The following is a 12530-nucleotide window of genomic DNA, read 5'->3' on the forward strand; positions in this document are numbered from 1 at the left end:
GGCCAAAAAGCATTCTAGTTTGCTCTGTTTTTTTGTTAAATCAGTGTATATAACTGTCAGCTCTCTCTCTCTCTTCCCCCTCTCCAGGAGAAAGATGACCTGCGTAGGGCAGAGAGTATGCTGGTTCAGGCTGACAGGTTGGGCTGTAGACAGTTTGTGACCCCTACTGATGTGGTCTGTGGGAACCCCAAACTCAACCTGGCCTTCGTTGCCAACCTGTTTAATAAATACCCATCACTCACCAAGCCTGAGGGGCAGGACCTGGACTGGGCCAAACTGGAGGGTGGGTACACTTATTATATACTCTACATGTTTTTATTTAACTAGGCAAGTCAGTTAAGAACAAATTCTTAGTTTCAATGACAGCCTAGGAACAGTGGGTTAACTGCCTGTTCAGGGGCAGAACGACAGATTTTTACCTTGTCAGCTCGGGGGTTTGAACTTGCAACCTTCCAGTTACTAGTCCAACGCTCTAACCAGTAGGCTACCCTGCCGCCCCATGTACTACCAAGTCAATTCTGTTCTGCCCAGAGTACCTCGGAAGTACACACTCATGCGTATTTTACTAGTAAGCCTATGGTCTCATGACTCTTCTCAAGTACCCCTGTAGATATACCTAGTACCAATGTAGATATACCTAGTACCCCTGTAGATATACCCCCTGTAGATATACCTAGTACCCCTGTAGATATACCCCCTGTAGATATACCTAGTACCCCTGTAAATATACCTAGTACCCCTGTAGATATACACCCTGTAGATATACCTAGTACCAATGTAGATATACCTAGTACCCCTGTAGATATACCCCCTGTAGATATACCTAGTACCATTGTAGATATACCTAGTACCCCTGTAGATATACCCCCTGTAGATATACCTAGTGCCCCTGTAGATATACCCCCTGTAGATATACCCCCTGTAGATATACCTAGTACACCTGTAGATATACCTAGTACCCCTATAGATATACCTAGTACCCCTGTAGATATACCCCCTGTAGATATACCTAGTACCCCTGTAGATATACCCCCTGTAGATATACCTAGTACCCCTGTAGATATACCTAGTACCCCTGTAGATATACCCCCTGTAGATATACCTAGTACCCCTATAGATATACCTAGTACCCCTGTAGATATACCCCCTGTAGATATACCTAGTACCCCTGTAGATATACCCCCTGTAGATATACCTAGTACCCCTGTAGATATACCCCCTGTAAATATACCCCCTGTAAATATACCCCCTGTAAATATACCCCCTGTAGATATACCCCCTGTAGATATACCTAGTATCCGTGTAGATATACCTAGTACCCCTATAGATATACCTAGTACCCCTGTAGATATACCCCCTGTAGATATACCTAGTACCCCTGTAGATATACCCCCTGTAGATATACCTAGTACCCCTGTAGATATACCCCCTGTAAATATACCCCCTGTAAATATACCCCCTGTAGATATACCCCCTGTAGATATACCCCCTGTAAATATACCCCCTGTAGATATACCCCCTGTAAATATACCCCCTGTAGATATACCCCCTGTAGATATACCTAGTATCCGTGTAGATATACCTAGTACCCCTATAGATATACCTAGTACCCCTGTAGATATACCCCCTGTAGATATACCTAGTACCCCTGTAGATATACCCCCGGTAGATATACCCCCGGTAGATATACCCCCTGTAGATATACCTAGTACCCCTGTAGATATACCCCCTGTAGATATACCTAGTACCCCTGTAGATATACCCCCTGTAAATATACCCCCTGTAAATATACCCCCTGTAGATATACCCCCTGTAAATATACCCCCTGTAGATATACCCCCTGTAAATATACACCCTGTAGATATACCCCCTGTAGATATACCTAGTATCCGTGTAGATATACCTAGTACCCCTATAGATATACCTAGTACCCCTGTAGATATACCCCCTGTAGATATACCTAGTACCCCTGTAGATATACCCCCTGTAGATATACCTAGTACCCCTGTAGATATACCCCCGGTAGATATACCCCCGGTAGATATACCCCCTGTAGATATACCCCCTGTAGATATACCCCCTGTAGATATACCTAGTATCCGTGGTGATGAACTGACATCTGATATGCTATATAGAGTATATCAGTAAATATTCATAAACACACCTCTGATTCTGCTCTCTGTAGATATACCTAGTACCCCTGTAGATATTCCATAAACACACCTCTGATTCTGCTCTCTGTAGATATACCCCCTGTAAATATACCCCCTGTAAATATACCCCCTGTAGATATACCCCCTGTAGATATACCCCCTGTAGATATACCTAGTATCCGTGGTGATGAACTGACATCTGATATGCTGTATAGAGTATATCAGTAAATACTCATAAACACACCTCTGATTCTGCTCTCTGTAGATCTGTGTATAGAACTCCCCCTGCTGACTCTCAACTGAATTACACTCATTTTAAAAGGGGGCTGAACTTGCTTATTTAGCCTTGGTTTCATTCTCCTCATTATGAAATGCGTCTGGGAAGCGTCTTTCTTTTTCCCAACGCAGTTAAGCCAAAACCACGCCCCGTTATTCAGAGAGACGTTCTACAACGCTCCCATTGGCTAGCTAACGTTGTCTCAGTTAAGCCAAAACCACGCCCCGTTATTCAGAGAGACGTTCTACAACGCTCCCATTGGCTAGCTAACGTTGTCTCAGTTAAGCCAAAACCACGCCCCGTTATTCAGAGAGACGTTCTACAACGCTCCCATTGGCTAGCTAACGTTGTCTCAGTTAAGCCAAAACCACGCCCCGTTATTCAGAGAGACGTTCTACAACGCTCCCATTGGCTAGCTAACGTTGTCTCAGTTAAGCCAAAACCACGCCCCGTTATTCAGAGAGACGTTCTACAACGCTTTGAGCGCTCTCCAAGTCAGGAAGTGAATATCACGTTGGGTGAAATTTCAGTCACTGATTAATAACATTTGCCCTTGTATTTCAAGGCTGAAAAATATAATAACATAATGACGTGGACCGAGTTAGCCATTAACGTCCCTTAACGCTCAGACAGATTCAATGGCTGTAGCAGAGCGTATTCGACTGAATGATTAGCTAATAAATATTTTAGAAATTATGAATAATTAGAATATGCATTAACCTGATAATAGACTACTAATGATAATATAACAACTACAAATACCGACCTGGTAACGTTAAGTAGTCTGGGTTAACTTAGCTGACCTTCAATAGAGGGAATTCAGCAGAGTTCTCAGACACATTTTTACAACTCATTGAAACACTGAATATAAATACATGGGCAAATGTTACCAAACATGATGATAATAGGTCTGCATTACTGTAGGCAGCTGTTAAATTACACTTTCCATCCTTACCTTGGAAGGTCATCGTCTCTGCACTGATCGCCTGTGACTGAGACAACGCTAGCTAGCCAATGGGAGCGTTGTAGAACGTCTCTCTGAATAACGGGGCGTGGTTTTGGCTTAACTGAGACAACGTTAGCTAGCCAATGGGAGCGTTGTAGAACGTCTCTCTGAATAACGGGGCGTGGTTTTGGCTTAACTGAGACAACGTTAGCTAGCCAATGGGAGCGTTGTAGAACGTCTCTCTGAATAACGGGGCGTGATTTTGGCTTAACTGAGACAACGTTAGCTAGCCAATGGGAGCGTAGTAGAACACCGCTCTGAATAACGGGGTGTGGTTTTGACTGAACTGAGACAACTTTAATTAGCCAATGGGAGCGTAGTAGAACACCGCTCTGAATAACGGGGTGTGGTTTTGACTGAACTTAGACAACGTTAGCTAGCCAATGGGAGCGTAGTAGAACACCGCTCTTTGAAGGTGGGAAGAGTTTGGACATTCACCCTGTCAAAACAGTTACAGTCACTCACCTTTCTACAGATAACTAGCAGTCTAACCAGGTCTTGTGTCTGGAAGTAGCCTAGGATATCTAGCAAACTAGCCAGCTTCTTTCCCCAATTATCTTCAGCTGGCTGGTGTCAAGGTGGAGGTTTTGACATCTTTAACATATTGCCCCATGTACAGTACACACACACACACACACACACACACGTCTCCCCTACTAAATACACCCAGTGGTAACACACACACACACACACACACACACGTCTCCCCTACTAAATACACCCAGTGGTAACACACACACACACACACACACACACACATACACGTCTCCCCTACTAAATACACCCAGTGGTAACACACACACACACTTCTCCCCTACTAAACACACCCTGTGGTAACTCCTCCTGTTTCCTCAGGTGAGACGAGAGAGGAGAGAACCTTCAGGAACTGGATGAATTCTCTGGGAGTCAACCCTCATGTTAACCATATATACGGGTAACTACCTTAACTATAATATCAACCCTCATGTCAACCATATATACTGTACATTCTAATTCCCCCCTCTCTTCCCCCTCTCTCCCCTCCCTCTACTTCCCCCCTCTCCCCCCCTCTCCCCCCCCCCCCCCCCTCCCCCTCTCTTCCTCCTTCCAGTGATCTGTTAGATGCGCTGGTCATCCTCCAGCTGTATGAGAGGATTAAGGTTCCAGTGGACTGGGACCACAAAGTCAACCGCCCTCCCTACCCCAAGCTAGGGGCCAACATGAAGAAGCTGGAGAACTGTAACTACGCAGTGGACCTCGGGAAGGCCAAGGCAGGGTTCTCTCTGGTCGGCATCGGAGGACAGGACCTTAACGACGGAAACCCCACCCTCACCCTGGCTCTGGTCTGGCAACTGATGAGGAGGTAGGAGAGAGAGAGGGAGGGAGGGGGGAGATAGAGAGAGGGGGTGGGACCTGACTAATTGATCACCTCCTCCTGCTCCTCTATCAGACCTGACTAATAGATAACATGTTCCTCTCTCAGACCTGACTAATAGATAACATGGTCCTCTATCAGACCTGACTAATAGATCACCTCCTCCTGCTCCTTTATCAGACCTGACTAATAGATAACATGTTCCTCTATCAGACCTGACTAATAGATCACCTCCTCTTGCTCCTCTATCAGACCTGACTAATAGATAACATGTTCCTCTATCAGACCTGACTAATAGATCACCTCCTCCTGCTCCTCTATCAGACCTGACTTATAGATAACATGTTCCTCTATCAGACCTGACTTATAGATAACATGTTCCTCTATCAGACCTGACTTATAGATAACATGTTCCTCTATCAGACCTGACTAATAGATCACCTCCTCCTGCTCCGCTATCAGACCTGACTAATAGATAACATGTTCCTCTATCAGACCTGACTAATAGATAACATGTTCCTCTATCAGACCTGACTAATAGATCACCTCCTCCTGTTCCTCTATCAGACCTGACTAATAGATAACCTCCTGATCCATCTATGAGTCTTTGCTAGGTTAAGGTGAGCCTTATCTCAGCTCACTTGTCACCATAACAACACCCACCCGTAGCACGCGCTCCAGCAGGTATATTTCACTGGTCATCCTTAAAGCCAATTCCTCTTTTGGCCGCCTTTCCTTCCAGTTCCCTGCTGCCAATGACTGGAACGAATTGCAAAAATCACTGAAGTTGGAGGCTTATATCTCCCTCTCTAACTTTAAGCGTCAGCTGTCAGAGCAGCTTACCGATCGCTGCAGCTGTACAGAGCCCACCTGTAAAAAGTCCATCCAACCAACCACCTACCTCATCCCCATATTTGTTTTTTTGCTCTTTTGCACAGCAGTATTTCTACTTGCACATTCATCTTCTGCACATCTATCACTCCAGTGTTTAATTGCTAAATTGTAATTACTTCGCCACTACTCTCACTGCTTTGCTTTATCTTGGCCAAGTCGAAGTTGTAAATGAGAATTTGTTCTCAACTGGCCTACCTGGTTAAATAAAGGTGAAATAAAAATAAATAAAAATCCTCTATCAGACCTGACTAGTAGATAACCTTTGCCTCATCCTCTATCATACCTGACTAATAGATAACCTCCTGATCCTCTATCAGACCTGACTAATAGATAACCTCCTCAGATACACTCTGAATGTTCTGGAGGACCTTGGACATGGAGAGGCTGCTAACGATGACCTCATCATCAACTGGGTCAACAGAACCCTGACTGGAGCCGGGAAGAACTCTAAGATCTCCAGCTTCAAGGTGACAAGACATATGGAACAGGGTGGCTTTATAATGTCTGTTATACTGTGTGATCTGTGAATCACTAGGAACTCTCAGTTACTAAACCGTAGACCCAGGGTTTCTCTATAGCTCTAAACCCAGGGTTTCTCTATAGCTCTAAACCCAGTGTTCTCTATAGCTCTAAACCCAGTGTTCTCTATAGCTCTAAACCCAGTGGTTCTCTATAGCTCTAAACCCAGTGGTTCTAAAAAGCCCTAAAACCAGTGGTTCTCTATAGCCCTAAAACCAGTGAATCTCTATAGCCCTAAACCCAGTGGTTCTCTATAGCTCTAAACCCAGTGGTTCTCTATAGCTCTAAACCCAGTGGTTCTCTATAGCTCTAAACCCAGTGTTTCTCTATAGCTCTAAACCCAGTGGTTCTCTATAGCTCTAAACCCAGTGGTTCTCTATAGCTCTAAACCCAGTGTTTCTCTATAGCTCTAAACCCAGTGTTCTCTATAGCTCTAAACACAGTGGTTCTCTATAGCTCTAAACCCAGTGGTTCTCTTTAGCTCTAAACCCAGTGTTTCTCTATAGCTCTAAATCCAGTGTTTCTCTATAGCTCTAAACCCAGTGTTTCTATATAGCTCTAAACCCAGTGCTTCTATATAGCTCTAAACCCAGTGGTTCTCTTTAGCTCTAAACCCAGTGTTTCTCTATAGCTCTAAACCCAGTGCTTCTATATAGCTCTAAACCCAGTGGTTCTCTTTAGCTCTAAACCCAGTGTTTCTATATAGCTCTAAACCCAGTGCTTCTATATAGCTCTAAACCCAGTGCTTCTATATAGCTCTAAACCCAGTGGTTCTCTTTAGCTCTAAACCCAGTGTTTCTCTATAGCTCTAAACCCAGTGTTTCTCTATAGCTCTAAACCCAGTGGTTCTCTATAGCTCTAAACCCAGTGTTTCTATATAGCTCTAAACCCAGTGGTTCTAAAAAGCCCTAAAACCAGTGGTTCTCTATAGCCCTAAACTCAGTGGTTCTCTATAGCTCTAACCCCATTGGTTCTCTATAGCTATAAACCCAGTGGTTCTCTATAGCTCTAAACCCAGTGTTCTCTATAGCTCTAAACCCAGTGTTCTATATAGCTCTAAACCCAGTGTTCTCTATAGCTCTAAACCCAGGGGTTCTCTATAGCTCTAAACCCAGTGGTTCTCTTTAGCTCTAAACCCAGTGTTTCTATATAGCTCTAAACCCAGTGTTTCTATATAGCTCTAAACCCAGCGCTTCTATATAGCTCTAAACCCAGTGCTTCTATATAGCTATAAACTCTGAAAGTAGTGTTTACAGCTGTGTGTGTGTGTGTGTGTGTGTGTGTGTGTGTGTGTGTGTGTGTCTCTCTCACTCTCTCCAGGATCGTGGTATCAGCAATAGTCTTCCTGTCCTGGACCTGATTGACTCCATCCAGCCACGCAGCGTGAACTATGACCTTGTCAAGACTGGAACGCTCTCCGACGTCGACAGATTGGACAATGCCAAGTCAGTCTGACATACACATGCAGACACACGTACCACATACACACACACGCACCTCATACACACACACGCACCACATACACACACACGCACGCAGACACACGCATGTACCACACACACGCAGACACACGCACCACATACACACACACTCACGCAGACACACGCATGTACCACACACACGCAGACACACACACTGCAATGTGTCGTTTGGGACACTACGGTATAGGTTTTGGGCTGGAAAAGTCTGGTACAATACTGTAATAACTAGTGTTATATGGTTTACTGACCCCTGACTTGTAACCTCTGCCTCCAGGTACGCTGTGTCCATGGCAAGGAAGATCGGAGCCCGTGTGTACGCCCTACCAGAGGACCTGGTGGAGGTGAAACCTAAGATGGTGATGACTGTGTTCGCCTGCCTCATGGGACGGGGTATGAAGAGGGAATAGCACTTCAGCCACACCATCAGCCTGTGCCTCAGCCTCTAGCCTGTTTGCTAAAAGGCTTCTGGTTTAAACAATGAAAACAGCCATATTATATTAGATACATATTGAATGAATGACAGTGGCCATATTGCTCCACAGCTGATTTGATGACTCTGTATATCTGCCTTTAACCTAAGACACTGTGTCACACTGTATGTGATGCTGTAGCTTTTCGTTGCCCTCTGTGGTGAACATTAGACTGGACTATGGCTGTTAAAGGACATGTCATGTGGGGGATGACTGGAATCGCTCTCACAACAGTTCTTAGTTGAGAGATTGGACTTGAAGGTTCTGTAGGATTAGAGAGAGAGAGAGACAGAGAGAGATAGAGATTGAGAGAGACAGATATATATATATATATATATATATATATATATATATATATATATAGAGAGAGAGAGAGAGAGAGAGAGAGAGAGAGAGAGAGAGAGAGAGAGCGAGAAAGACAGAGAGAGAGAGAAAGACAGACAGACAGATAGAGAGAGTGTGTTGCTTTGATTCAAAGATTTTTCATCGAATGGTTCAGTCGTAAACGGGTCCCTATGTCCCTAGTTTAGATTATTGACCAAATTACACAAAACATACCTACACAATAGAGTATTCCATGTTATTAGTATGTTTTACTGGTATATATGGCATTCCATGTTATTAGTATGTTTTACTGGTATATATGGCATTCCATGTTATTAGTATGTTTTACTGGTATATATGGCATTCCATGTTATTAGTATGTTTTACTGGTATATGGCATTCCATGTTATTAGTATGTTTTACAGGTATATATGGCATTCCATGTTATTAGTATGTTTTACTGGTATATATGGCATTCCATGTTATTAGTATGTTTTACTGGTATATATGGCATTCCATGTTATTAGTATGTTTTACTGGTATATATGGCATTCCATGTTATTAGTATGTTTTACTGGTATATATGGCATTCCATGTTATTAGTATGTTTGACTGGTATATATGGCATTCCATGTTATTAGTATGTTTTGCTGGTATATATGGCATCCCATGTTATTAGTATGTTTTACTGGTATATATGACATCCCATGTTATTAGTATGGTATTAGTATGTTTTACTGGTATATATGGCATTCCATGTTATTAGTATGGTATTAGTATGTTTTACTGGTATATATGGCATCCCATGTTATTAGTATGTTATTAGTATGTTTTACTGGTATATATGGCATTCCATGTTATTAGTATGTTTTACTGGTATATATGGCATTCCATGTTATTAGTATGTTTGACTGGTATATATGGCATTCCATGTTATTAGTATGTTTTACTGGTATATATGGCATTCCATGTTATTAGTATGTTTGACTGGTATATATGGCATTCCATGTTATTAGTATGTTTTACTGGTATATATGACATCCCATGTTATTAGTATGTTATTAGTATGTTTTACTGGTATATATGGCGTTCCATGTTATTAGTATGTTTGACTGGTATATTTGGCCATGCCTTTAACAGAAAGGTAGCCAATCAACTATTAGTATGTTTGACTGGTATATTTGGCCATGCCTTTAACAGAAAGGTAGCCAATCAACTATTAGTATGTTTGACTGGTATATTTGGCCATGCCTTTAACAGAAAGGTAGCCAATCAACTATTAGTATGTTTGACTGGTATATTTGGCCATGCCTTTAACAGAAAGGTAGCCAATCAACTATTAGTATGTTTGACTGGTATATTTGGCCATGCCTTTAACAGAAAGGTAGCCAATCAACTATTAGTATGTTTGACTGGTATATTTGGCCATGCCTTTAACAGAAAGGTAGCCAATCAACTATTAGTATGTTTGACTGGTATATTTGGCCATGCCTTTAACAGAAAGGTAGCCAATCAACTATTAGTATGTTTGACTGGTATATTTGGCCATGCCTTTAACAGAAAGGTAGCCAATCAACTATTAGTATGTTTGACTGGTATATTTGGCCATGCCTTTAACAGAAAGGTAGCCAATCAACTATTAGTATGTTTGACTGGTATATTTGGCCATGCCTTTAACAGAAAGGTAGCCAATCAACTATTAGTATGTTTGACTGGTATATTTGGCCATGCCTTTAACAGAAAGGTAGCCAATCAACTATTAGTATGTTTGACTGGTATATTTGGCCATGCCTTTAACAGAAAGGTAGCCAATCAACTATTAGTATGTTTGACTGGTATATTTGGCCATGCCTTTAACAGAAAGGTAGCCAATCAACTATTAGTATGTTTGACTGGTATATTTGGCCATGCCTTTAACAGAAAGGTAGCCAATCAACTATTAGTATGTTTGACTGGTATATTTGGCCATGCCTTTAACAGAAAGGTAGCCAATCAACTATTAGTATGTTTGACTGGTATATTTGGCATCCCATGTTATTAGTATGTTATTAGTATGTTTTACTGGTATATATGGCATTCCATGTTATTAGTATGTTTGACTGGTATATTTGGCCATGCCTTTAACAGAAAGGTAGCCAATCAACTATTAGTATGTTTGACTGGTATATTTGGCATCCCATGTTATTAGTATGTTATTAGTATGTTTTACTGGTATATATGGCATTCCATGTTATTAGTATGTTTGACTGGTATATTTGGCCATGCCTTTAACAGAAAGGTAGCCAATCAACTATTAGTATGTTTGACTGGTATATTTGGCATCCCATGTTATTAGTATGTTATTAGTATGTTTTACTGGTATATATGGCATTCCATGTTATTAGTATGTTTGACTGGTATATTTGGCCATGCCTTTAACAGAAAGGTAGCCAATCAACTATTAGTATGTTTGACTGGTATATTTGGCATCCCATGTTATTAGTATGTTATTAGTATGTTTTACTGGTATATATGGCATTCCATGTTATTAGTATGTTTGACTGGTATATTTGGCCATGCCTTTAACAGAAAGGTAGCCAATCAACTATGCATAAACAATCTTTTTTGTTGCTGAAATAATGTAGTCGTTGAAAATCAAAGCTTTAAATGTCCCTGACCAGTTAGTGTTGTGTAATGGAACATACTATCGTTGCTGTGGTGAGGAAGGATTTGGGGAGAGAAACTGGAAGCCTGTCTGTGTTACAGAGTCCTGTCTATACAGACACCATGCTGATCCTGAACAGATGAAATACAACTCTTCATGATATTACATGCTTCTGTTCTTTCATGTTTGTTTCAGATGGAGTATGCCAGGCATAGTGTGTGTGGATGTTTGAGTGTTGAGTTGAGCGTGGTACGCGTTTTCTTTGTTGTGAACTCTGATTGCTCAGCTAGAGGGCATAGTGGAGACAGAGTTACTGGAAGAGGAGTGTGTATGTGTGCTTATCAGCTATATGTGAAGGTAACTATCGAAATAAAGGAAACACCTGAAGGATACAAAGTATATTGAAAGCAGGTGCTTCCTCACAGGTGTTGTTCCTGACTTAATTGAGAAATGAACATCCCATCATGCTTATGGTCATGTATAAAAATGCCCAGTTGCCCATCATTATTTTGGCAGGAATTATTATGAACAACCAATGAAAATGGAGAGGAGGCGGGAGGACTGAGAGCAGACAGGGGAGGAGATGTCTGACAGGATTAGAAAACATGTGAGGGGGAAAAAGTGATGGAAGAAGAGGAAGAAGAAGAAGAGGACGAAGAGGAAGAACAAAATTCTGCAGGAACGAGCAGCAAAAAAAGCTAAACAAGGTAAATTGAAAATAGCAAGTTCTTCATTCTGCACATTAATGTCCTGTTTCCAGCTAGCCTAAATAATGAATTCAATACTCAATGTGTTGCAAGCGAAAGCTAAAATGTGCTTTTCTAGCTAATGTTAGCTAGCCAACAGTTTATCCTTTGTTACCAAGTTAGCTTGCTAGTAACAATGTAATCCTGCAGGCTAACTAGCCAGCTAAATAAACTCAGCAAAAAAAGAAATGTCCTCACACTGTCAACTGTGTTTATTTTCAGCAAACTTAATGTTCATATTTGTATGAACATAACCAAATTCAACAACGGAGACATAAACTGAACAAGTTCCACAGACGTGACCAACTGAAATGGAATAATGTGTCCCTGAACAAAGGAGGAGTAACAGTCAAAAGTAACAGTCAGTATCTGGTGTGGCCACCAGCTGCATTAAGTACGGCAGTCCTTATGGACTGCACCAGATTTGCCCGTTCTTGCTGTGAGATGTTACCCCACTCTTCCACCAAGGCACCTGCAAGTTCCCGGACATTTCTGGGGGGAATGACCTTAGCCCTCACCCTCTGATCCAACAGGTCCCAGACGTGCTCAATGGGATTGAGATCCGGGATCTTCTCTGGCCATGGCAGAACACTGACATTCCTGTCTTGCAGGAAATCACAGAACGAGCAGTATGGCTGGTGGCATTGTCATGCTGGAGGGTC

At 42.0% G+C, this 12530-nt stretch overlaps 2 protein-coding genes across 20 annotated transcripts in view; both read left to right on the forward strand.

Moving 5' to 3' along the window:
• LOC110510432 (plastin-3) overlaps positions 1-11284 on the forward strand; it is a 65418-nt gene extending 54134 nt beyond the window's left edge. The window contains exons 10-16 of one of the 3 annotated variants that reach the window (XR_005036022.1): positions 88-283; positions 4292-4370; positions 4527-4778; positions 6028-6151; positions 7524-7648; positions 7959-10903; positions 11051-11284. Coding sequence is in view for 1 of the 3 variants with exons in the window: in XM_036943589.1 (XP_036799484.1) it covers positions 88-283; positions 4292-4370; positions 4527-4778; positions 6028-6151; positions 7524-7648; positions 7959-8091 (909 nt within the window). In the remaining 2 variants the exon portion in view is untranslated. Of the gene's footprint in view, positions 1-87; positions 284-4291; positions 4371-4526; positions 4779-6027; positions 6152-7523; positions 7649-7958 lie in introns of all 3 variants that reach the window. The other 2 variants (XR_005036021.1, XM_036943589.1) reach the window with 2 other exon arrangements.
• On the forward strand, positions 8758-11287 carry LOC118938744. Of its 17 annotated transcripts, none has more exons than XM_036943597.1 (7): positions 8758-8858; positions 9150-9248; positions 9646-10493; positions 10581-10640; positions 10728-10787; positions 10875-10934; positions 11022-11287. In XM_036943597.1, exons 2-7 carry the CDS (start codon positions 9208-9210, stop codon positions 11090-11092), a joined length of 1140 nt encoding a protein of 379 aa, XP_036799492.1. In that variant the 5' UTR covers positions 8758-8858; positions 9150-9207; the 3' UTR covers positions 11093-11287. The 17 variants fall into 17 exon arrangements, with proteins under 17 accessions (XP_036799492.1, XP_036799491.1, XP_036799485.1 ...); XM_036943596.1 differs by lacking the exon at positions 8758-8858 and adding an exon at positions 8953-9084; XM_036943590.1 differs by lacking the exons at positions 8758-8858; positions 9150-9248 and having other exon boundaries at positions 9519-10493.
• Positions 11288-12530: the final 1243 nt, after the last annotated feature.

Source organism: Oncorhynchus mykiss, chromosome 14, assembly GCF_013265735.2.
Source record: "Oncorhynchus mykiss isolate Arlee chromosome 14, USDA_OmykA_1.1, whole genome shotgun sequence".
NCBI lineage: Eukaryota > Metazoa > Chordata > Actinopteri > Salmoniformes > Salmonidae > Oncorhynchus > Oncorhynchus mykiss.